Raw genomic sequence first — 27,063 nt, 5'->3', positions numbered from 1 at the left:
CCCCTGCAGTAGACTGTTATCTCTGTCCTCTGCTTGGCCTGAGACAGGACACCCCTAATGCTGAACTTGGTTACCACATGAAGTACATGGACCTGAGCTGCTGGCAGAACCACTTCTCAGCTGAGAGGATTGCCTGTGGGATGCTGGAGCAGCCCTTCTTCTGGAGGAGTTATTCCCAGTGTTTGCAACCTGCAATTCCCTTGCTCTGGCCCTTACAGCCGAGGTGGGCTGGCCATGCCGTTTGTCCATGTTCTCACCATGGTCACAGAAAATTCTCCACAGTGAGCCCTGGGGTGTCTCCTGTCTGGCTTGGGCTGGTCTCCTACGAGGAGGGGGAGCACGACAATGTGTATTTCTGACAGCTGAAATGTGTAGCCATTCAGAAGGTGCTGAATAAATGCCCTCTTCCTTCAAGGAGCTTGGAGACAGCAGCCTTAAGCTCATTCATGTCTCTAGTCAGGGTTTCCATAGCTGATATTAGAGCTTTTCTAGAGATATTATCTTTAAACTGCCTTAGATCATTAACAAATTCATAGACAATTGGGAGATTGTTAAGTTCTCTGCCCAAAAGCAGTCCTCCCTGTGCATGTGCATAGGTGGAAGGGGCACCTTGGGTCAGTTTCTTTAACAGAGCTGGTTTCATGCAGACATCATCAGGGCAGTTGACGATTTCCATGTTTGTTGGCCTGTATCAGAAATAGTGTGGCTATGTTGTGGAGGCAGGGAATTAATGTGGCCGAATCAGGAATTTTTAAAAAAATAGTTATTTTATTTTCCCAAAACCTACCCCCAAAACTATATACAGAAATTAATTTAGTTTTAATTATCAGGTTCAGCTTGTTTGAGAAAATTTTGGAAGTCAAAAGTTGGAAAAGGCTTTAGCTATTAAATTGTAGCATTTCCACTTAATAATAAAGCTGAGCCAAAATAACTCACAGTCAGGCTGGCTGAAAAGGGTGGTCCAGCTGCTTGTCCTCTGGGGTTCTCTTTCAGAAGCCGTATGAGAGTCGTTAAGGCCTGTTGAGTCTGCTTAATGGGTGCTAATGGGTGGAAGCCATCCTTCGGAGCAGAGAGCCCGGACTCCTTCTGCAGAATCTATCCACGCGGGGCGGGGAGAACTCTCAGGCAGGCATGAACGCTCAGGCGGGGGTGAACTCTAAGGCAGGAACACCCAATATTTATACCCTTACTAGACAAAGAGCAGAGTTACCACTTCCCAGGCACGAAGATCACAGCCAATACCCAGCCTGATTCCAACGCGGGCACTGTACAGGACACTCCTCATGCTGGAAGGGGCCCTTGCTCAACCCCTTCATGCCTGCAGGGCAGGTGACTGGGGAAACAGGTCTTTTCGCGCCTTTTCCTCTCCCATTCAAACCAGAGAGAGAGAGGAATTTAGCGGTATACAGGACTCCAGGACAGGCTAGTAGGATGAGGGAGGTTATTCTTCCCCTGTACTCAGCACGGCTCAGGCCACACTTTGACTACTGTGTCCAGTTCTGGGCCCCTCAATTCAAGAGAGATGTTGAAATACTGGAACGTGTCCAGAGAAGGGTGACAAAGCTGGTGAGGGGCCTGGAACACAAACCCTGTGAGAAGAGGCTGAGGGAGCTGGGGGTGTTTAGCCTGGAGAAGAGGAGGCTCAGGGGTGACCTCATTGCTGCCTACAGCTACCTGAAGGGAGGCTGTAGCCAGGTGGGGGTTGGTCTCTTCTCCCAGGCAACCAGCAATAGAACAAGGGGACACGGTCACAAGTTGTGCCAGGGGAAGTATAGGCTGGATGTTAGGAGAAAGTTCTTGCCAGAGAGAGTGATTTGCCTTTGGAATGGGCTGCCCAGGGAGGTGGTGGTGTTGCCATTCCTGAAGGTGTTTAAGCAAAGCCTGGCTGAGGCACTTAGTGCCATGGTCTAGTTGACTGGCTAGGGCTGTGTGCTAGGTTGGACCAGATGATCTTAGAGGTCTCTTCCAACCTGGTTGATTCTATTCTATTCTATTCTATTCTATTCTATTCTATTCTATTCTATTCTATTCTATTCTATTCTATTCTATTCTATTCTTTCCTGTACAGCCATTTGCCTTAAGTACATGATCCCCTGTTGCATATTTGCCCACTTAAAAGGATTGAAGATCATGTCATCTTTTGAGGGGTACCAGTGTCTTACAGCTGTGAGAAGCTGGGCCCAAAGTGTGTGTGTGCTATCCAGCCTGCTCATCTCGTTATCCACAGCCCCATCCCTCAGTAAAGACCCCAACTGTTCAGCTTCTCTCTGGTCTAATGCCACTGTCTCTGGCCCTGCGTCCCATCAGCTCAAGGGTCAGGCCAATAGAGACTGGCCATTTGCCCTTGCATAATCCTGCTGTGTTTGCCTGATTTCCTTGCGAGGCACTGTTGTGATTGTGACTACCTCAGTATCCAACTCATTTCCATCTGATGCATTTTGCCGGGGAGTGCTGGTTCCAGCAGAGCTGCCTTTCATTGGATCTGAGTCTGGGAGAGGTCTCTCCATCTTCTGTAGCTTCTTTCTGCAAGTTGTGACAGGAGCTAGAGACATTGATTGCATAAGGACAGAGATTTGTGGGTTTTGGGCCTGGTGGGGAGGGGCCGTGGTCGAAACTATGTTAAGGACGGAGCCGCGGCGCGGCTGGCCGCACTGCCGCTCACGGTCGCAGATGCAGGGTTAGAGCTGTGCCACGAGCGCCAGACTGAGCACCGCCGCACCCACCCTCTCAGCATCGGCAGTGACCGAGCACGCCGGCCCTCCCCCTGCTTATTTCTTTACTGAATGTCGTAATTGTGGTGGCTACACGTGGCTGCCACGTGCTCCAGGATAGAATAGCGATAATTGCTTCCTGAATCATATTTAAGCATAATATAAATACTGCAAATGCCCCAAAATGTCTGGGCCTTCAAAGACCCGGCACGCATTGTCAGAATGATTCCATGTATCAGATGCATTCCTGAACCCGGTAAAATTTCCAATAGAATGTACTAAATATCCATACAATCGCACAGGTAAGCCTTTAAAATGTTCAAGTACCATATCAATTTCTATCCAGACTACATGATATGTTATGAATTTATATATCCAGCTCCAAAACAGCCATCCAAAAGCCTGAGGTATTAAAACTCTTAAAACATCCAAATCTTGTCTAAAATAATTATGTTGTATCTAGCCCCACACATTGAGCACCGAAATTAATTCCATTGATCTGACTTAACTTACTGGAGCCCAAAATATCTAACGGAACAATTCAATAATAGTATGCTTTCTGCTCACCCCCTTTTGGAAAGAAAGGAATTAGTTGTAGAGAGGGAAAAGGAGTAAAACACCCAAAGAAAAGTCTTGCTTCAAATTGGAAGTTAAAGGAAAGCTTTAGCAATAAATAAAAGGTATTTAAGGTAAGAGGAGTTACAAAAAGGTATAAGAAAGGGAAACAAGATACAGAGTCTATATACAAGCAGATTGATGGCAATGGACAGAGGCAGATTCAAGAAGGGGTTGCCCTACCATATGGTTGGGTGGCAAAGGGAGGAGCAGCAAGAACAAGGATGTTGCTGCCAGGGAGGCAGGTCAAAGAGAAAGAAAGGAAGTTCCTCTGTTTTTATAGGGGGTCTAGACAGGAAGTGGGCTAACCACTACACCTGGGGTCAGGTTCAGACCACCCCCCGGGAGAAGTCAGGAGGACTTGGGGTCAGATTCAGACCACCCTCAGGAGGGTTACTCTCTACACCACTGTATTTTGAGATTTGCCTTGCCTTATTGTTCTGAGTTTGACAGAATGAATTAGTGAAAAAAAAATAATCAGAGCAATAACAGCACTGGCATAACTTTTTTAGGCTAGAAGATATGCCTTTCCTTTACTAACATGAAAAAATTGTCATTTAGTTTTAAATTAAGTTTCTAGGCCTGCATATTTCATTTCAAGATGAGGAAAAGTTTATTTTATCTTGAAACAGGAAACTGCTTTAAAGATTTTCTTTCTTCTCTTCTCTGTACCTCACCTTGTAAGTTTCTTTGTTACACTCTATGCTTCTCATCTTCAGTCATAGGCTACATACTTTCCCCAATTTTTTTTTTCTCTCGAGTGTCTGGATTGTTGTTGTTTCCATGGACTCCTCTAACTATATTTTATTTCTTTCTAATTTCACTGATTTGTACCAAATTGCTGGACTCTTTAAATACAAAATATCTTCCTACATCTCCTGGTATTTTCTCTGAAGAGAAACCATAGTTCTAATAATATCGTTCTTCTGCCAATTTTTGTCATGCAGATTTCGCTGGCTTTGAGTAGTCACCCTTTTCCACTGAGATATTTAATCTATTCTTGACAAGCTTCTTTGTTTTCAATTTGTGCCTTTGTGAGTCTTTAGTATGACTTCTGTGTTCTGTATCTTACTTGTCACCATCTTCCACTTTGTGTATCTCTTGTATCCTTTGCCTATGGCAGGGAGGACTTTTTCAGGATAACCCACTCAGGGATCAATCTGAGTTTACTCTTCAGTGGGAACATGAGATTTGTAGTGGGGATTGTAAAAGACATATAGTGCATCACTGATACCTTCTTTTGTGTTTCTTCCAGTACCTAACAAACTGTCAGAGTTCAGGAAGTTGTAATAATGATGCTATAGAAATAGAAATATAAATACAAGAGAGATTAGCTTTTAAAATATGCTTGGCAAAAAATGTAGGTATGAAGAAGCTATGGAAGCATTTGTGCAAAGCTTTTAACCCATAAAAAAGGAGAATAAAAGCAGGCAACTAAGTGCACAAAAAAGTTATTTGTCTTTAATATTTCAATGAGTTAATCTCAGAATTTCTTACTGTTCAAAAGCTGATTCATATTGACACCTAGTAAAAGCAACAGGAGTCTGCCTAGAATAAAGAGCCAGCTGGCTGCATTTTGATCCATAGAGACTAACTCCACTATTTATACTTCTAAGTAGCTATTTTAAGTGAAAGGTCTGCACCAAGCTTTTCCTTACTGAGTGATCCACACCTGTCATAATATTGACCAACAGTTGTCTCTCATTCAACTTAAGAGAATAAGAAGTTTTTTTCCCAGGTTGCTTGGTGGTTTGGGCATAGTTGTATATATGTCCTGTAGTTAATCAAGGTTCTGGGGGACCCAGTTCATGAGTGTATCACAGTATCACAGTATCATCAGGGTTGGAAAAGACCTCACAGATCATCAAGTCCAACCCTTCACCACAGAGCTTAAGGCCAGACCATGGCACCAAGTGCCACGTCCAATCCTGCCTTGAACAGCTCCAGGAACGGCGACTCCACCACCTCCCCGGGCAGCCCATTCCGGTAGCCAATGAATCTCTCAGTGAAGAACTTTCTCCTCACCTCGAGCCTAAATTTCCCCTGATGTAGCTTGAGGCTGTGTCCTCTTGTTCTGGTGCTGGCCACCTGAGAGAAGAGAGCAACCTCCCCCTGGCCACAACCACCCCTCAGGTAGTTGTAGACACCAATAAGGTCATCCCTGAGCCTCCTCTTCTCCAAGCTAAACAATCCCAGCTCCCTCAGCCTCTCCTCGTAGGGCTTGTGTCGAGGCCTCTCACCAGCCCCATCGCCCTTCTCTGGACATGCTCAAGCATCTCAATGTCCCTCTTAAACTGGGGAGCCCAGAACTGAACGCAATACTCAAGGTGAAGTCTAACCAGTGCAGAGTACAGGGGCAGAATGACCTCCCTGCTCCTGCTGACCACACCATTCCTGATGCAGGCCAGGATGCCATTGGCTCTCTTAGCCACCTGGGCACACTGCTGGCTCATGTTCAGGCAGGTATCAACCTGCACCCCCAGATCCCTCTCTGTTTGGCTGCTCTCCAGCCACTCCGACCCCAGCTTGTATCTCTGCATGGGGTTGTTGTGGCCAAAGGGCAGCACCCTGCACTTGGAGCTGTTGAACGCCATCCCATTGGACTCTGCCCATCTGTCCAGGTGGTCAAGGTCCCACTGCAGAGCCCTTCTGCTCTCCTAGTGTATCCTCAGGTCAGTTAGTATCAAAGCTTCAGTAGCAGATAAACTGGTTTAATATACAACTCCTAGTAAATGGTTATTGAGTGTAAGAAGAATTAGTCTAAAAGCTTACAGTGTACTTAGCGGGGAAAAGTCTGAGGTCAAAACAAGTGACGACAAAGGAACCTGTTCTGTAAACATGATGTGCTGATAAATGCATGTTAAACAGCTGCAAGGGGAAGTCTTCATAATAAATTCTGTGATTACATTTTCATAGTTCATGGCAATGCTAGTAATTTTTGTTAATAATGCCCATACAACAGACATCTTTGCATGTCATTTACACAGTTGCTTTCAGTAATTAACAGTTTGGTTGCCTGCATAACATTAAATTTGAATCTAATAAAGAAGTCAAAAACACACTGAGAAGTGTCATACGTACTTTTTACCAGCCAAAGCTTTTCTTGTGCTGAAAATTTGTCAGATTTTTGAGTTGAAAAAATAATCAAAATATAATGGAACCTAATTACTTTTAGTGAGAAAACATAGAACATTGCTGAAACAATTGTGGAAAAACAAAGGCATAACCCAAATGCAGATTTCTTATTTATGTAATCAGATATGCTGGTACACCTACCTGTGTGGAAAAGGTGTGCTGGTAAGAATAGCAATACACAATGCCATTGCACTCTATTTCCAGGAAAAAAAAAAAAAATCTATACTTTTCCATCTATATCCACCATAAAAGACAGATTAGCTAAGCAAAAACCAAGGTAGCTTTAAATTATATATTTTCTATCAATTGCCATGTTCAGTCATCCTTGCTTGAGTTACACTTTCCCAAAGACTCATCATTATTTTCAGCGTAAAATTTGGTAGAGGAGAGCAGCAAAATCAAATGTAAAGCTGGATGAAAAGAAAAAAAAAAATCCCCCCAAAAATAAGAGGAGTTTAGTAATCCCATCCTGTTTGTAGCTACTTTTTATGATATGTGTTGAAATCTTGACTTATTTAGAACAACTTGTCTGAAGATTTTTCTGTGGTGCTTGAAATATTTGTGGATGCTTTTTCATTTACAGGCTTACATTTTAAGACTATTCTTTCATCTCTTTTATATGGAAGTTGAGTAATATCATGATCTATCTGGTATCTCTGCATGACTTGCCCTAATTTGCAGAGTTGATCTGGAAAAAAGGTTTTTATTTAATGAAAAAATTCAAACTTAAACCCTAGTATTCTACATTGGTGAGGCTGTCATGTGTAGTCTAATGATAGTGAGGAAAGTATGCATTTGTGTTTGAAGTTGGATTAGTACAGGTGCTAATCAGATCACAATAAAGTAGCACCAGAGGGTGTTTGGAGCTTTATGCCACTATTTTTTCAAAACATCACAGAAACTTTAGTAGTTGATTCAGTAACACTACATAAAAGCTTAACATGTAACTGCAATCACATGTGTTTGAATCTCTCTTTTTAATACCAGCACCAAGGGGCATGTCTTTAAGATACTTTGTGAAGTTCTGGCAGGTACTGTTGATGCTGTTATTGCAAACAGAAAAACTTGAATGTTTGGAAGAAGGTGTCTGAGTAAACTAACATAACCACTTAGCACGTTAAAAATTAGCACATTTTCCAAAAAATAGCAGACATATGGACTTGTGTTTAATAAAGTGGAATACTTACATAACTTATATTCTGTATTTCCATTATGTATATAAATGTGCATGTATATATATATATGTATATATACATATATATATATATATATATATATATATATATATATATATATATATATATATATATATATATATATCTAAGAGAATTATTTTTCCAATCGATTGTTTTACTTCACTTCTGTATTTTTGGATCCTTCCTACATCTTTTCCCACATGCCTCACAAGTGCTGGTTTTCCAGTGTATCAGTGAGTAGGTTGCAGTTGACTGCATTTCCTTTTTCACAGTGGGTGAAAAAATGCTGCCTCCAGTAGATATTGAGAAATATCTCAAAGACTGAAAAATCATAAAAGCTCCATTACATTTTCCCTTTCCCTACACTGTGCACAGCTCGGGATCTTTACTAACTTCTGGTCAGCCAAAAGCTCTGGAGAGAAGAAGACAGTAAAGGCATTTCAACATGAATAATATTTTAATATCACAAATATTCTAAATTTTCTGTGCTTACCTACTTCTCTGCTTATCCAGCAGCTATGAGGTTGTACTACACATTAGACTGTACATGGTATTATCCAGATATGAAAAACACTTTCCACCTGTTAGCTCTAGGTCACCATATATTTCATTAAGGCAACTTTTTTTCTCTAAGTCTTTGTTCAGAAATAAAAAGCAAAGAGAGATAAAGTTGTTTTTACAATGTCTTCTTAAAGTAGTGAATAGTTGGTGAAACTGCACAAGATGTCTGGTTCCTCTTTATATAAAAATACAGCAATGAATAAATGTCTGTATTCTTCATTGTATTCCATTTGTCTCTGTTACTGTCATTAGTCCTAGTTACTCCACTCATGCCGTCCATGTGGTCAGTGACTTACTGGAAGTCATTTCATTTCTGCATATACTTTTTCTTTCTGGGACTTATTTAATATTTACATGTACCTCATACAAAACACACTAAGGCTTGCAGAGCATGATATCTTGGGAGCTTGATCTCTGATTAAGGAGCTAGAACTCGGTTCTCTTTCTTAGAAATTTTTGGATGGTCATTCTGTCTTCATTTGGTTATTAAAATTGTAGAATCTACCAAAACGTGAGAAAACATCTAGAAGAAAGGTTGATAAGTGATAGCTGACAGGAACAAAGCCTGTAGTCCCACTGATTGAGGGGTCATTGGTATAGCAAAGTACTACTTGATAATCACTTGTGTAATGAGTGATCTCACAGAGGAGTAAAACTTGTGGCTTGCCTTCATATTTTCACCTTAAAAACTTTTAAGATTGTGAAAATTCCTAAACTTTCAAGTTCAAGGTGTTCCCTGTTTTGTGCTGAATAGACAAGTTTCCAGCCAGTTACTGTGTGGTGCTCATACCCTTCTGCAGACAAAACACAGTCTCCATTTGTGTGCTGATAGAGGAAGTGGTGAATGGCTGTTACTGGATTATTAATTATTAGTTGTCATTGTCACGACTGCAAAGGTGCCAGTTGCCTTTTCCATATGATCACTCTTTAGTTTAATAATAGAATCATAGAATTGTCAGGGCCGGAAGGAACCTCAAGTATCATTTAGTTCCAACTCCCCTGCCATAGGCAGGGACACCTTACACTAGATCAGGTTTCTCAGAGCCCTATCCAGCCTGGCCTTGAAGACCTCCAGGAATGGGGCTTCCACCACCTCCCTGGGCACCTGTTCCAGTGTCTCACTACCCTAATGGTAAAGAACTGCTTCCTAACATCCAATCTGGATCTACCCACTTTTGGTTTTGATGTGTTGCCCCTAGGCCTATCACTACCCAACATCTTAAAGTAAAAGTCCATTGCTAGCTTTCCTGTAGTCACCCCTCAGATGCTGGAAGGCCACAATAAGGTCTCCTTGGAATCTTATCCAGACTGAACAGCCCCAGCCAGAGCTCTCTCAGCCTGTGCCCATAGGAGAGATGCTCCAGCCCTCTGATCATCCTCATGGCCCTTCTCTGGGCACTTTCTAATGTGTCTGTGTCTTTATTGTAATAGGCCAAAGAGATGAGATTTAACAAGGCCAAGTGCAGTGCTACAGGCTGGGGACTTGAGTGGCTGGAAAGCAGCCAGGAAGAGAGGGACCTGGGGGTACTGCTGGATAGTAAGCTGAAGATGACTCAGCAGTGTGCCCAGGTGGTCAAGAGAGCCAGTGGCATCTTGGCCTGTATCAGGAACAGTGTGGCCAGTAGGACGAGGGGGGTTATTCTTCCCCTGTACTCAGCACAGCTCAGGCCACACTTTGACTACTGTGTCCAGTCCTCAATTCAAGACAGATGTTGAAATACTGGAACGTGTCCAGAGAAGGGTGACAAAGCTGGTGAGGGGCCTGGAACACAAACCCTATGAGGAGATGCTGAGGGAGCTGGGGTTGTTTAGCCTGGAGAAGAGGAGGCTCAGGGGTGACCTCATTGCTGCCTACAGCTACCTGAAGGGAGGCTGTAGACAGGTGGGAGTTGGTCTCTTCTCCCAGGCAACCAACAATAGAACAAGGGGACACAGTCACAAGTTGTGCCAGGGGAAGTATAGGCTGGATGTTAGGAGGAAGTTCCTCACAGAGAGAGTGATTGGCATTGGAATGGGCTGCCTGGGGATGTGGTGGAGTCACCGTCCCTGGTGAGAAGGAGACTGGATGAGGCACTTAGTGCCATGGTCTAGTTGACTGAATAGGGCTGGGTGATAGGTTGGGCTGCATGCTCTTTGAGGTCTCTTCCAACCTGGTTGATTCTATGATTCTAGGGGCTTCAGAGCTGGACACATTACTCTAGGTGGGGTCTCACCAGCGTGGAGTAGAGGGGGAGAATCACCTCTCTTGTCCTGCCTGCCATTCTTCTCTTGATGCAGCCTAGGATACAATCATCTTTCTGGTCTCTAACTGTGCACTGGTGGCTCATATTGAGCTTCTTATCCACCAACACCCCCAAGTTCCTCTCTCTGTGCTGCTTTCAAGACAATCAATTCCCAACCTGCAACATTGCTTGGGATTGCCCCAAGGTGCAGGCCCTTGCACTTGGTCTTGTCAAACTTCATGAGGTTGGTTTAGTCCCACTTCTCCAGCCTGCCAAGGTCCCTCTGGATTGGTCCCTTCCCTGAAGCGTGTCAACTGCACCACACAGCTTGGTGTCCTTGGTGAACTTGCTGAGGGTGCACTCAATGTTACTGTCTATGTCACCAATGAAGATGTTGAACAGGACTGGTCCTAGTACTGAACCTTGAGTGACTCCACTTATCACTGTCCTCTACTTGGATATGGACCCACTGACCACCAATCATGAGTGTGGCCATCAAAACAGTTTTTAATCCACTGAACCCATGTTTTACCAGTTTGGGAATCAGGATGTTCTACAGGACAGTGTCAAAGGCTGTTTTGATCTTATTAGCACAGGTCTTTTATTTATTTCCTTTAATTTAGGCACTCACAGTTGAAAATGTGGAAATATGAACTTGTGAAGATTACCATACAAGACAGAATCACTGGAACCATTATTAAAATTCAAAAGGATACAACATATAATAGCAGTATTTCTTCATGCAAGTTCAAATACTGGAAAAGACCTATTTGTGATCATATTGATTAAATCAGTCCTGTGTGTATGAAGCCATCTTCTGGTGCCACTTAACACTGTGGTTCAGGGAATTATACCCCCACTGCTGTGACTCACTCAATTATGTTTTGAAATCCCAAAAAGCTGCTATGATTGCATAGGGCAAGATTTTATTTCCAGTAGAAGTCTGCAGTTTGTAAAGGAACATAGTGAACATTATTACTAGATAGAATCAATGTTCTATGTAGACCAGAGTCCTGTCTTTGACAATACCAAATGTCAAAACTTCCAGGGGAAAGTATAAAAGTCAAATGTCAACAATATTTCAGTGGAGTTTCAGCAGTAAGTTGCTAGTTTAGTCCTGTTTAATTAGGGTTTCAATTCTTTCCTCCCATTATTCATTCGCCTGTTTAGAGAAACTGATGAGTTTTTTATTGTTTGTATTCATTATTGTACAGATACTTAAAAAAAAACAAAACAAACAAAACAAAAATTAATTAGGGTTTCAATTCTTTCCTCCCATTATTCATTCATCTGTTTAGAGAAACTGATGAGTAGTTTATTGTTTGTATTCATTATTGTACAGATACTTAAAAAAAAAACAAAACAAACAAAACAAAAATCATACAGTCTTATCTTTGACTTTTTTCTTACTTAAGTCTTATTCTCTAACAAGTAGTTTCATAGATCGTGTGAAAAAGTATCTGGTTACTCTTACTTTAAACATGTACTACTTCCTTTCAGTAAATGGGATTAAAAAGAATGTCCTTCAGTGTTGTTTCATGTTTTAATTAGCTACAGTTTTCCCTTGTGTTCATCCACCACATCAAACTAGGACAGCAAAATATCCTACCCTGCTTCAGTACTTGTTATATGCAGTAAGATGTCAGGGAATCCTCACATCCCTGGTCTTTCTACTCCCTGTCTCTGCTCCATAACTGTACAGCGGAGGTACTGAGGGTTGACTTGGATTCAGCCAACAAGTAGTTTCAATTGACCATCTCTTCTGGAGGCTGATGAATTTTCACTCAGTGAAGTAACTTGCCCCTTATTAAAATGTAATAAACTCCTGTGAGATTTATTTAACAGGAGCAGCACCTTTTCCACGTGTTCTCTAAAATTACAAATATGTTGGTGCTGATAATTATTTCCATACATATATATTAACACATCCTACAAGACCTGTAATTTCCTTTGACCTAAGCTGTAGTTTGATACATTATTTGCTCTTAGTGAGTCATTTTATCCATATGCATTTAGCTAATTGGTTATTTTTCTTCCCGCCTATGTTTATACATAATATACTCTACAAAGGAAAAGGAAATCTGACTGCTTGCAGCTGAATCTAGTAAAAGAGCAATTACATTCTATCGGAGCCAGCAGCTGTCCATAATGAATTCTGCATTAAAATTACGAGTGAAGAAAAGAATCCAGCCATCTGCAGGAAATGTGAAAATACTTTTATAACCAAAAAGATGGATTCTGGAAAGGGGTATCTCTGAGATTTCCCAGCTGTACCTACAGTAAATTCTGGACTATCTGTGGACACACACTATACTGGAACACATTGCATCAACTTGGCTACCCAGTGTGTTTGGCTAACTTCAAACAGGCTGTATTTTTATATAGAGTAATCATCATGAAAGCCTCTTTAAATCATCTCCTTGTGTCTTTAGAAGTAAAATGCAGCTTTAAAAATAGTCCTGTTATCTTTTTTGTGGAGGCTTTCCAATCAGTATTCTGCCCCAAATATTAATCTTGCTTCATTTTTCATATTTTTATAGACTTACTCTAGGGTCTCATCTCTTATTATCAGATTTTTGTCAATGGCTGCTGTTCCAAGTGCATCCTGGATTGTGGTGCTTTTGCAGTTGCTGTTGTTGGGGATATCTTTGTCACATGAATTTAAAAAAAGAGATTTTTTTATCTGTGTAAGAGTTACTGCAATACTATGCAAGGTTGTTTTACAGCTATTTTGTTATTTCAACACCAAAACTCTCATGATTTTCACTAAAACTTGTCTCATAAAGTTCAAAATGTTGTGAAAAAGGAAGAAATTAGTCTCCAAACTCTAAATGACAAATTGTGTTTCATGTAAGTGTAAATACTGAGATTAAAGAATAGAAAGATCAGAAATAATATGAGTAACCACATTTGTCAGCTGTCAGTGTAGCATTGTCAGAGGTGTTGTCCTTCTCACCATTTGATCTAAGAAAACTTAGGTTTAACAAGATACTTGATACAGTTTCATCAGAGAGCATCTCTATTTTCTGCTGTGTAACATCTCATTGCATTACTGCAGTACTGCAGCCATTTCAGTTGAAACCAAACCTAAGATTGCAAGATTTTCTTTCTTTCTTGCATCCCATTAGATAGATGAGGACAGTCATTTAAAAAAAGGACAAGTAACAGTTTTCAACTAAAGGAGGATAGCTTTAGACTAGATATAAGGAAGATGTCTTTTACAATGAGGGTAGTGAAACACTGAAATAGGTTGTCCAGAGTGATGGTGGATGCCACGTCTCTGGGAATGTAAAAGGTCAGGCTGGACAGGGTTCTAAGCAACCTGATATAATTAAAGGTGTCTCTGCTCACTGTAAAGGGGTTGGACTAAGTGAACTTTAAAGTTCCCTTCCAACTCAAAGCATTCTACATTTCTATGATTCTAAGATCACACTTGTCTCATTTACTGAATGTATCCTCTAGATATATCAGTTATCCATGGAAAAGGAAAAGACATCTTGAGATGGAGATCCAAAATAGTAGGTCTGCTACTAAAATCCCTTCATCTTCAACATGAGGACTAATTTGTAGCTATTTCCACACTTGCAAAAGAGGCCATTATGTCTTCTTTTTTGCTTTGTATTTATAAAATTAAATACTATACCCAGGTGACAGTCTGTTACCTTACCACTATTCTCTCAGTCTGAAACCCAAGCATAACAATTGGCAAATGGTAGTGTTCTGACATTAAAAACAGAAATGCTGAGGTCAGCCAGTGCTAAGAAAATCAAGTAATTGTTTACCACAATAGGTATACAAAAAATGAAAATCAAAGAGGGGTCCAGAAGGACACCAAAATTAGGAACCACCTTAGTGCTTTCAGGTTCATCGTATTATCCACTACTGCAAAACACATTACTTCTCACCTTAATTCCTTTTCAGACAACATTAGTTCACTTCCTGTTTCCCACACAGATAGGGTAATTGCTCTTCTACGTGTTCCACATGAGGATGTAATCAAAGCACAGAAATATGCAAAAGTACAAATGTTCCACCAGGAGAATGCATAGCAGGTTGAAATGCATAGCAAGCAAAGAGTAGTTGTAGCAGTAAGCAGCATAATTTCTACTCATTGGTTCCTTTACTGTGCTGTAGTCTTCACTTTTATTTATTGATGAGAGGATCACAGTGTACTTTCTTTCCTAAATTACTCCGAAGTATAATTTTCTGTATTTACTACAGCTGGGCATCCATGGATCTGTGTTTAATTGAAGGTAATGAGTCATAATAAGACACGTTTTTAAAATTAACCTCAAAATACCATGTTTTTCTAAACTCTGTTTCACTAAACCTTCAGTGAATTTTAGCTCTTTCTTTAATGGAACACATAATGACAAGAATGCTTCATGAACATATTGTGTGGTCGAAAGAATGTTAAACATACTCTGAAACTCAACTAATCACACAGAAGATAAATTTAGTATAGCTTCTCTTCAATGCTAAATACAGAATGCAGTACACTGAATATGGAAAACTGTATTTAAAGAAGTAGGAAAATAATAACAATATCTGAGAACTGGTTTAATTTTGAAATAAGAAGTCGCAATAAATCCATGTGGACAGGTAAAACAGTGCAGAGAAATACAGTTTAGTCAAATTTCTTTATATAACTGAGTACTAATAGGTGTATAAAAAGGATCTCTGAAAAGTAGAATTATGGCATGTATAGCTATATAAAACAAACAACGGGCTCTGAAGGGAGACAAATAACAAAAAGAAGGGATGTGAAGTAGAGTTGGTGAACTTTTCAGTTTTCCTATTTTGTGATTTCTGCTATATGTTGCTGTCTTGCAAGCAGAACATACCTGTTTTTCATAAACATTTTGTGGTTCCAGGAAAGAAGCAAGCAGCAGAGTTGGAACAGGTTAGTCAGGGAGGTTGTGGATGTCCCCTCCACGAGGGGTGTTCAAGGCCTGGTCTAGTGGAAAGTATCCCTACCCATGGCAGGGGGGTTGGAACTAGATGGCCTTTAAGGTCCCTTCCATCTCAAATCCTTTTGTGATTCTAAATTGAATGAAAGAAAACAAGTGTAGCATCTGGTATCTGGGAAAGAACAACCCCATGTGCTGCTATAGGCTAGGGTCTGATCTGTTATAGAGCTTCTCTGGGAAGAAGTACCAGGGAGTCCTGGTGGACCACAAGGTGATCATGGGCCAGTAATGTGCCCTTGTAGCCAAGGAGGTAAATAGTATCCTGGGATATATTAGAAGGAGTGTATTTGGTAGGCTAAAGGAGGTTCTCCTCCCCTTCTGCTCTACCCTGGTGAGGCTGCATCTGGAGTACTGTGTTCAGTTCTGGGCCTCTCAGTTCAAGAAAGTCAGGGAACTACTTGAAAGAGTCCGGTACAGAGCCACAAAGATGATTAAGGGAGTGGAATATCTCCCTTATGAGGAAAGACTGAGTGCGCTGGTTCTCTTTGGCTTGGAGAAGAGGAGACTGAAGGGTGACTTTATTAATATTAATAATCATATTGGAAGCAGGCTCTTCTCACTGATGCCCAATGATATGACAAGGGGCAACGGGTGCAAGCTGGATCATAGGAAGTTCCGTGTAAACAAAAGGCTAAACTTTTTCAGTGTGAAGGTGATGGATGAGTGGAACAGGCTACCCAGAGAGGTTGTGGAGTCTTCTTCTCTGGCAATATTCAAAATCCTCCTGGATGCATTCCTGTGTGACCTGCCTTAGATGATCCAGCTCCAGCAGCAAGGCTGGATTACGTGATCTTTTGAGGTCTCTTCCAACCCCTAACAATCTGTGATTCTGTGAGAAGTACTCTGTGATATTCTGTCCCTTTCAAAAAAGAATAACCAAGGATCAGAAATAGTGCTATCCTTTTTCAATGAAAATGTTCCTCAAAGTATCATGTAAACAGAGCCAAACGGATGAGTTCTCAATGATCTGATTGGCAGAATGGGTGGTGGAATGGTTGTGGAGCCATGAAAAGTGTTTTATAACCCTAATAGATCCATTTCTCAGTGAATTTCTTTTTGGCATTCATGTATGCTGCAACAAGTTTCACAATTTAATTATGTGCTCCATGAAAACCTTCTCCCTGTTTGTTTTTAATGCTGTTTCATAATTTCATTTCATGATCATATTTCTTGTGTTACAAGCAAAAAATGAGTAGCCATTTGCTTTTCTCCTCCTCCACATAGTGCAGAGGTTTATGCCCTTCTTTCCTTTCTCTTTGAGTCTTCTCTACTCCAAACCAAGGCATCTTGCTTTACTAACCCCTCCTTCACACATTGTCATCCTCTTTGACCTCTTTCTTCAACTTTATGATTTCTTTACAGATGGGTCGTATTGCATGTGGAAACAAATGTAAGGGTAGCCCTTTAGCATGCAGAATGGCCTCAGAAAGGCATTCAAGAGAAAATTTGCAGAATCCTTCAATAAATAGGTTGATGAGTGAATAAATGAGTGTGAAAGTAAATAAAGATATCATACAGAATCCTTCCTAAATCTAATTGCAGTGCAAAGTATACTTCAGGTAAATAGGTGTCATATTATAAGTGTGCTCAGAAGTTGCCTATGGATGTAATACTTGTCGTTTCAGTTGTTGCTATCTATCAGTCCATTACTTTAATGAAATTTATTTAGCGTTGACTTTCATAGTGCAACATTCAAGGTGCTTCCTCCACTGCTAACAGGTAAATAATTTCTGATACTTGTGACCTGTTCAGTGGAGATGCTTCCATGAGGTAAAGATCGTAGAGAGCCTGCTGTCTTAGCATTGAAGGTTAAAAAGCCAAATTGCTGCCACATTCCCCAGCTCAGGGTAGAGAGTCAGGATACAGTGGTCCAAGAGAAGCCAAGTCTGGGAACTGCTGGCAGCCCTGTCTCAAATGGACCTAAAGACTTGTCAAACTTGCACTTGTCAGGGAGTGGCATGAGCTGTGCAAGAGCAGGGCTAGAGCGGAGCTGCATGGAATGGTGTGAAAGTAGGAAATGCGCACTTTTTTCCGAACTCTGTTTATCATCTTCCTAGACATTGTGTCTGTTGCCATATGTGTACTGGGTCCGAAGAACCCAGCCAATCACCATCTGATTCCAGCAGAGGCTTTCCCATGAGTCAGTACACGTGTGGAAAAGGGTGCCTTTGCTGTTCCCCCTTCAAGCCCTCAAGGTGGGGCAGGGAGAGCAGTTTCATGCCTGCTTCTTCCCCTATTCAAACCTCCCGAGATGGAGTAGTTGGGAAGAAGGGATTTGGAGTGCCCCACAACAACCTTGTACATTAAATTTCTTAGAGAAATTTCTTGGAGTTTTTATCCTGTATGTTTTAATATTAGAGTGTTTGTGTTAGTGATAGAGTCTGGTAAAATAACTTCTTGTGCTTGATCTCTCCAGAGCTGAACTCAGGATTAGATGCAGAATAGATGTGTTTCCTGAACATTATTACACTTCTACAATTGTATATTACAAAAAAATGTGGCCTATATCAGGGGCTGTTGTATTTGAAGAATTTATGATAATGGTAGAATTCTGAGAACATACAAACTGAAAGGAAAATCTTCATAAAGCTCAGTAAAGGAAGAACAATCTAAGGCTGCCTTTTCATTTGTGAGCCCCCTATGGTTTTGCCAGCTATCGACAAAAACTCTGGGGAGCTCTAGAACTGAGCTTTATCTACTTGTAGTGAAATCTTCTCCTGTTTTCTGATTTTTTTTCACTTGTTCATTTTAAGAGGATTTACATGACTTCAGTAACAAATAAAGTTGCTTCCATATGTAGCACAAAACTGAAGAAAGCACAATCAGTAAAGCCTTTTGTTTTGTTAAGCATTATGCCTAAAAATACATCGTAGGTCATACTTGATTGCTGGTCTTTGACCATAACAACAATGAGTAGAAAAAGAAATCTTTATGCACTTGCAGATCAATTCTGTGTGTTTGCATGAGGTCTTGCTATTTCAGTCACATGTATCCCTTCAAAGGGATGTTCAGTGATTTCATGAGCCACTTTTTTGCTGCTTCCTCAATAAAGGGGTGGTTTTCAACTGTCTTCTGATTTCCTAGCAGGAAAAGGAGATAAATATTGCCCCTGTACAGAATTACTATGGAATTTCTGTGGGTTTGGAATCCAATTAATTGTATGGAGTTCCTCAGTAAAGTCCAGGCATTTTTATATGTTTCGCATATCACAAGAAATTTTATGTACTTTTAGTTCATAAATTCAAGCTTCATTCAATCTGAAACTCTAATATTCAGTAAGAATTTTCCCCTGGTACAAGCCAAAAGGGTCCTAAATGATTTTTGGTCTGTATTTTACTGGGCTTGCTTCCAATTAAATGATCTGTGAATACTGACAATTGCACTGCCTTCCTTTGTCAGATCATTGACGTATCAGTAAGGGTCATAATTTAAACAGCTACAAATTAATCACAAAAGCTAACCTTAACGCATCCATACAGTGATTTTAATGTGGAACAGCTCCCTTATGCCTCTTATTTTTTCTTGTTATGAATTGCAGCTGTATTGCGTCACAGGACATTAAACATACTCTGGCTCCTGGGACTGAGTCCATCATAGTTTTAGAAATTTGAAACATATATTGTAGTATGATAAATAATAACAACATTAGAAGCAATAACAGTTTTCTAATAGTCATGCATTTTCCAGAGATTGCTTAATTTTTAAACTTAATGTAACTGTATCTTTCACCAGCTGAAATGATAGAATATTTGTTTAAATTCTAAGTTTGACAGTAGCACCAAAAGAAGCAAATCAAAAGGTCAAGAAAGTAAGTAATAACTGTAGAATTAGTTTGTGACATTATTTGCATTAGCTGAATGACCATGGTTAGCAGAAAGTAGATAGATTTTTTTTTTCTGATGTTACAGTGGCATGTTAGTGAGGATTCAAACTGCATGGCTTCCCAGTTCCATATTGATGATACCATGTTCAGAAGTCTGTATGACAGCAGAAGGAAAGAAGCAAGTGATAAGGAGTAGGATAGTTTATTTTTCTTGTATAGAAGTCTATTGGATTTTGGAGTCAGAAAATTTGTGGAGGCAAAAAGGAAGTTAAAATATCCATAAGCTTTGGTTTTTAATTTTACCTGTAAACTAAAAAAAGTAACCTGGTAGAAAGTGCAAATCATTTAAAATTGGCAGAGTTGAAATGTCCTGAATGACTTAAGGTAGTAAAATATCTTGCTAGATAAAATGATCCAAAGAAGAGCATATTTGGTGCCCGGTGGACCCAAATATTGTTGCATTGTAGTGTGTTTTGGTCTGTTGTCATGTTCTTCACAACTTCTGCATAAATCTTTATACTAGCAAATATATTCTGTGATACAGCTTGCTGATAAATATTCCTTTTGGAGTTTGTTCATGTGGGGAATACATATGTAACGATAATGAAGGACTTGAAGTGAGGAAGTGAAAATTGCTTATTTCAGCTGAAGCTGCAATCTTTTAACTAAGTTGAAATTTTGTAGTTATGGTCTGTAGGTATCAGTGAACTTTTTAATGTTTGATCTGAATATAAAGGCCTATCCAGTCATGAACAAGGTTCTGGAACACTAATTCATTGATATATGATAGGAAAGAGAACTGTGTTCTAAACTGTTGATGATGTCTACACCATCAAATCTTATTTCTCACTTGGCCACAACTTGTTAGGCTGATAAAACTGAAAGAGAAATGGTCTTATTTAAGAAATGTTTTAAAGCATCATGTAAAACAGTCTGACATGCATGCAAATTTGTGCTATTTATGGTGATTTCTTTGCAATTCCCCTCAAAACAGTAGTAATACATTTTACTTCTTTGTGATTATTGACAGCATGAAAGTCACTAAAGTTTCCCATAGTGCAGATCTTTCACTGTGTAAGATAAATGAATTGCCATATACCTGGGATAGTAGCCATAATTTCATTTGTGTGTATATTTTCTTTCTCTACAACTCCTATTGATCAGTATAATTAATTGGTAGGTTCTCTTAAACTCAGAAGTCATGAGCTGTTTGTAGGGATCTGTTTCTTCCTGGGAGACTAATTGAGGTTAAGAATAAATGATTAGCACAATAAATAAATAAATGAATGAATGAATGAATGAATGAATGAATGAATGAAAATTATATAAAATCTTAGAAACAAAACTTCCCTTGCATGAAATTGAAGTATCTTTCTGCTCTCTAATTCTTTCTGATTTGGTTGGAAGTTATGGCAATTTGCTGGTCATAGACAAATATTCTGAAAGGGATATGCAAGAAATAAACTTTTACCCTTACAATTTCAGAATGGATTCATGAAAGCATAGAATTGTGAGATCTTCAGGTTTATATAATTGTCCTCTAGAAGATGGGTTTTAATTGGTTTTGTTTCTTTCTCTCTGTTTAAAAAAAAAAAAAAAGGTGGCAGTTTGTGGTGTTCCTTTACTTAGATAATGTCAACGTCTGGAGGCTCTGTAATCTGTTACTTACTATACTTCATATTGCATTACATGTCACTCTTTACAGTTAAGCATTTAGAAGGCCAGAAGGTTATCAGCCAGTGTCACATAGATGATGTGATCCCAGATGTTAAACCAGTTTATGTTTTACACTTGTGCTACATGCATGCAAACAGTTGAAACAGAGCTTCACAAACTTCAGTCATATATGTGGCTTTCAAAAGACAGTAATTCATCTGAAGATGTTATTCAGTAAAACTGATGTCCAAGCATCTCCAAGAAAGAATTCTTATAGCAGTTTCAGGGAACATACCTCCATTTAGTACATAGGTTTCGTATTCAGACCTTCAGTTTATTTTATGGTCTTTTGTATGCTGCAGTCTTTTTTCATATTCTTTCTACATCATTCCTGTTCAGTTATGCCAAATGTGTAATATAGATCATCTATGACTAGTAGTAATCACAGCAAAGTGAGACCTGTATCTCTTATTTCCTCTCTTGACTGCATAACTTTGTCCCCAAGAGTTATTAAAGGCATCCCATGCATGTAGCAGACAACACCTTTAAGACAGGGAAGGAATGACTGAAAATCCTTTAAAGTCTGCCACATGTTGATAGCAGGTATCAGAAAAACAAACTGCTGTTAAGTAGGTCTGTTGCTGGGACAGAATTAATTCTGTTACATCCACCTGATTTTTTCATTATCAAGGCTTATTTCTTTGCCAAGATTACAATAACTGTTGTCTTCTACACTCAAGGATCACCAAAGACGGGAAAGCTGCTTTAGCTCAGAGTTGATTCTGAGGAGTTCGTTACTGTGTGGAGGACTAAAAAAACAGTAGTTTCGTTGGTCTTAACAGGGTTGATGTAACTGCACTTCAGTTTTTGCCTAAACCTAAAAACTAACTTAACTCAGAACCTGTGAGGAAGCACTAGCTTTACCTCTATCTGAAAAATATTACTTACCCAGTCTTGACACTTAATTGCTCAGATTTCAAGGTTTGTCTTTAAGCATATTTTAATAAAATCTATGATTCTATCTTTGAAATAATATGATGACTGACACAGGTTCTGGACATTCCAGTTCTTACATTTTCCTAGAGATTCAAGACAGACAGTGTAGTGGCCACCTGGCGATTTCCTTAGCCTACAGCTAGAACTACTAATCGTGGATGGGTCTGAATTGCAAAGAATAATGAGATGGCCTAATAAAGAGCAGAAGACATGACAAACTCAACAGGAGTCCCGGTGATAGATTTGAAGGAGAGGTGGAAAGTTTACCTCTAAATCATGATACAATTGTTTAAGATTAATCTTCCGTAACATTGTTTGCCAAAAAACTGGCCTCTCTAAACAGAATAACAACAACAGCATGTTTTATGAATTCGAAATCATGGTACAAATAAAATTGGACCTCTTAGAGGATTCATCATCTTTCATAATTTCCACTTCTAAGAATATGTATTTCTAGAACATGTTGCAATATGGTTTATTTCTATTATACTCAAGCTTGAAACTGCAAGATGCAAAGATTTCATAGCATTCCACCTCCACCTTTTTTTTTTAGGGGTGTAAAGAAGTTTACTCATTCCAGTGAAGCAGCATTTTTCAAAAAAGCTGACGTTCATGTTCAGAAAAATGCACTGCTCAAATCAGCATTAAGAAACTTTAAAACTTAAATACCATAGAAGTGTGATGCCTGAAATAGTCCTTCATGTTTTCCCTCCTGTGTTCATTTCTTCTAGCGCTGGAGTCGGCAGGACTGGCTGTTTCATTGTGATAGATGCAATGTTAGAGAGAATAAAGCATGAAAAGACTGTAGATATTTATGGCCACGTAACTCTAATGAGAGCACAGAGGAATTACATGGTTCAAACTGAGGACCAATACATCTTTATCCACGATGCACTGCTGGAAGCAGTGACATGTGGAAATACTGAAGTGCCAGCCAGAAATCTGTATGCATATATCCAGAAGCTGACACAGATAGAAACAGGAGAGAATGTCACAGGAATGGAACTGGAATTTAAGGTACTGGGCTTTTATGTTGTGGGAACCAAAACTAAATGATGTGACACTTAATGCTGCTCTGTCCTCCACCAGTTGTTTCTAATTATCAAAGAATAAGACATCGACAGGCTAGAATCCTTTGTAAAATTTATGTTTCTATCTTAAGGTGTTGTCCAGACAAGAGCTGTCCAGTCAGGATGGTTTAGCCCTGCTGTTCCGTTACTGTTTTCATAGCTTAAAATGTGTATCTATATAACTCAGAGTTGTCCACATAGATTAATGGAGCAGACATTAAACTTTTATAAGATGTTAAAAGAAGCTTTACAGTTACTGAAGTAATAGATTATAGAAAAGTAAGCATATGAAATTGAAATAATTTGTTAATGGATAAAGAGGAGAGGTCATATAATCTGATAGTGTCACTCATTTTTGTTGTACCGGGCCTTAATTCTTTTAATTTCTTTTCAACAGCGTCTTGCTAGCTCTAAGGCTCACACTTCAAGATTCATCAGTGCCAATCTTCCATGTAATAAATTCAAAAATCGCCTTGTAAATATTATGCCATATGAGTCTACAAGGGTATGTCTGCAGCCAATCCGAGGAGTGGAAGGATCTGATTATATCAATGCCAGTTTCATTGATGGATACAGGTACTAATATTGATATACTTTCATGTGGACTGCTTTAAAAGTTAGAATTACGTGTGTAGTTATATTGAAAATAACAGTTTTTAATATTATTATCTATGCATATTGTGTTTGCTTGATAGTGTTTGATATTAGTGTTTTTATATTAAAAATTACTACAATATTTATTTTTTCACCTCAAATAATACAGGAAAATTCCATAAATTACATAGACCCATACATTATATTCTTACCTACCTGTAAACCATTAAGAACTCCTGGTATGTTTTCCATGCTGAAGGTTACTGAGATTTTAAACATATCGATGATTTGGAATCTGTATGTCTTTACAACTCCTCTTCTTGAAAAGATATGTGGGGAAAATATACAGGAGCTGTGCTTTGTGTGTCAAAGTGATAACCTGTGATCTTAGAACACTGAGTAGGACTAGACCTAGCCACCGAAAGTATTTTATATATAAACACTTGTGTATCCCACCAACATCTTTATGACAGCAGGCAACAATATGTCTCAGATATCTTTAGCAGCTGGCAGAAAAGGGCATGAAGCAAAAGCAGGATAGTTTCGCTAAGGCAGTTTAGGTGTATCTGAGTATCTGTATCAACATGGATCATTTTCTGAGCCTTTCCTCATAATTCTTAACAACCTTCATCTCCACCATCACCCACAAAGTGTTTCTGTTGATTGAACAAATCAAGACAAACATGAACTTGGTCATCACCTTGCAAAGCTGTTGATTAAAAAGCTTTTATCAGGTTGTAGGCAGCTTCCACTAGTATGATATTAAAGCCTGGAAATTCAGTGCACTGTATTCCTCAATTTTCTTCCTGCCTTACTTTTGCTGGAGGCATCAGATTATTGGAAAGGAGTTAATAAACTACTTTATGCTATAATTCATAAACTTAATAGATTATTAGTTATTTATATAAAATGAAATGCACAACTAAATGTTTCTTATGTCTTTTTTATAGTACATGAAATGTACTATAAAATGTACTAGTTTTCCTGTCATAGGTCTAAAAATAAAAAGTTATAGTTTGGTTAAACAACCATAAGTTTTTTATGTGCTTATGGTTAATTGTATATATATTTTTCCTCTAGTTAATGTTTGCATATAAACAGCAGAATTAATCTATCAATTCACATTTTGATTAAAATATTTTTCTTCATTTACTTATTTTTAAAATTAGACAACAAAAAGCATACATAGCTACACAGGGTCCTTTAGCAGAAACAACTGAAGACTTCTGGAGAATGCTCTGGGAGCATAATTCTACAATTGTGGTCATGCTTACTAAGCTACGAGAAATGGGCAGAGTGAGTATTGCTGTGACATTCCTTTACTAAAATGTTTGCTATAATGATTCTATCATTAAAATACTTTACCAGTATAGGAATGTCTAAAGATAAAGGTGAGGATTTAAAATCCTTCTCCTTTTTATGTATCTGTGACATTGTTAATCAACTGGTGTGATGTTTTCCCATCTGTAGATGTGTTGCAGTAGGTAAGCAAGTAATGCCAGTTTGTTGTGTGACACATGGAGATTCAGCAGCTGGGTCTTCGTGTTGCTAAGCCTGACATACATGGAGAGCATTGCTATCTGTTGAACAAGGAAAATTTCTTATTTGGAAACATCTTTTGCAGTGTCTGTTTTGAACAGTGTTAGAAGAAAGTGTGGTATTTTTGATATTTGAATGTCTTCATAACACCACACTAAAGTCTCAGCATCCAGTTTACAGTACTAAAATCACTTAAATGTTGTTTTGTGTAATGGAAAGAACAAAGAAGCTCAATATGTGGTCAGAATTACGTTAAAATAAAACCGATATGTATGAGTGAAATCTGAGTCAGGCCATGAGTAGTGGATGCGGAGGGAGTCTTGCCTGACACCAGGGGCCTTACTTTTACAGGGAAGAAGAGAAAGCCAAAGGTGGCATCAAGAATTAAATACCATTCTGTATTGAAAATTAGGCCGGGGATAGCTTTTGTCATTGATAAATAGTACAGCTGAGCATAAGTATAAAGAAGTTCAGATGTACAGTGGCCAGAAATAACACTTTTGCAATGCAATGCTGAAGATTATTTTTCATCATAGGTATGGAACTTCATGTCATGGAAATGTAAACAGTTTGTGTTCCTGTCACTAAGGGCACATTCCATGAATATTATACTCACCTGAGTGAAAAAGGCTTCATTACCAGTTTATCATAGTGATCTCAAGTAACAGGAAATGCATTCTGATTCATTATTTTGTAGGAAAAATGCCACCAGTACTGGCCTGCAGAGCGTTCAGCCAGATACCAGTATTTTGTGGTAGATCCAATGGCAGAGTACAACATGCCACAGTATATTCTGAGAGAATTCAAGGTTACAGATGCAAGGGTAAGTTAACATGGTATTACACAAGTTCACACAAATTTAAAGAAAATGTCCTTGTTTTCCCTTTTTCTCTACTTTTATTATTAACTAAAAATCCCTGGGGGTTTACTTTCTATAAGTAATATGCAAAAAGCAGATAAATGTACTATTGAATTAATTATTAAATAAATTGAATTATTAAATTGTTTAAGAACATTTGACTTCACTCAGATGTGATATCTGTTCATCACAATTTTGTGAAATTCTGATAGCTATTTGTGATTTATATTAGGTAATTTGAGAATCTTTTTTCCTCGTTTTCTCCTTGATCTTTTTTGAGGGCAATTTTTTTGTCACTTACAGCTGTAAATATGTTGTTTTGTACCACCCTCTAGCATGAGTGAGTAGGAAGGTTAATACACTGAGATTTAGAAACTGCATAGCTAATAGCATTCATAAGAAAAGCTTCACAAGCTTTACACATTATAATTTGATTTTTGGCGAAGCGTATTTCCAGCACTCTTGTATATCTGCAGAGTAGATACAAGCAGCTGTGACCCTAGCAGCCTCATTTTCATACTACATTTCTTATCTGAATTTCTGAGTCCAATACTGAGCAATGATATGAGATTAAATGTACATAAACTTTAAATACATTTTGCATTTCTCAGAGTTTTGATTTCTAGTACTTCAGCCTGCATGGCAGAAACGATTACTGACAGCCTCCATTTCTGGAAGCACTGTATAAAACTATATATTTAAGCAAAATATCAGGATGCACTGTCCAGGCTTAACATGACTGATTACTCATAGTTGCCAGTCAGCATCCAAAATATTGGTGCTTCTCAGTGGTGGCTGGACTGTTGTTTTTATTGCTAGTTTCATGTAAAATTAGATGCTACTGACAATTAGCTAGACAGTGTTATCACTAACTGAGTCAGCATATGAATGTTCTAATTTGGCAAATGAGGCTTAGGTGTGTTTTTTAAAAGAAAGTGTAGGCACACTGGATCCAGTTTGCATTTTATTTAAAATCTAGTAGCTCGTAACTTCTCTAACTTATTTGTCTGTAATGGTAAGTAGGGAAGAACAGGCTCCTAACATCAGACTTAAAAACACTTGTAAGCATAGGCAGTTGAAGTCAACTTCACAACAATTGTGCTAGTAATTTTCATA

General features: G+C 38.9%; 1 protein-coding gene across 50 annotated transcripts in view; it reads left to right on the top strand.

Moving 5' to 3' along the window:
• PTPRD (protein tyrosine phosphatase receptor type D) overlaps positions 1-27,063 on the top strand; it is a 1,747,466-nt gene that overhangs the window by 1,702,741 nt on the left and 17,662 nt on the right. For all 50 annotated transcript variants that reach the window (XM_064140351.1, XM_064140349.1, XM_064140348.1 and 47 more), the window contains 4 exons: positions 22,617-22,902; positions 23,353-23,531; positions 24,719-24,845; positions 25,786-25,911. In XM_064140351.1, the coding sequence (XP_063996421.1) occupies positions 22,617-22,902; positions 23,353-23,531; positions 24,719-24,845; positions 25,786-25,911 (718 nt within the window). The remainder of the gene's footprint in view (positions 1-22,616; positions 22,903-23,352; positions 23,532-24,718; positions 24,846-25,785; positions 25,912-27,063) is intronic.

The sequence above is a fragment of the Pogoniulus pusillus genome, chromosome Z (assembly GCF_015220805.1).
Source record: "Pogoniulus pusillus isolate bPogPus1 chromosome Z, bPogPus1.pri, whole genome shotgun sequence".
Lineage (NCBI taxonomy): Eukaryota > Metazoa > Chordata > Aves > Piciformes > Lybiidae > Pogoniulus > Pogoniulus pusillus.
The sequence above is the reverse complement of the archived record's forward strand: the minus strand, read 5'-3'. Positions and strand labels throughout refer to the sequence as shown.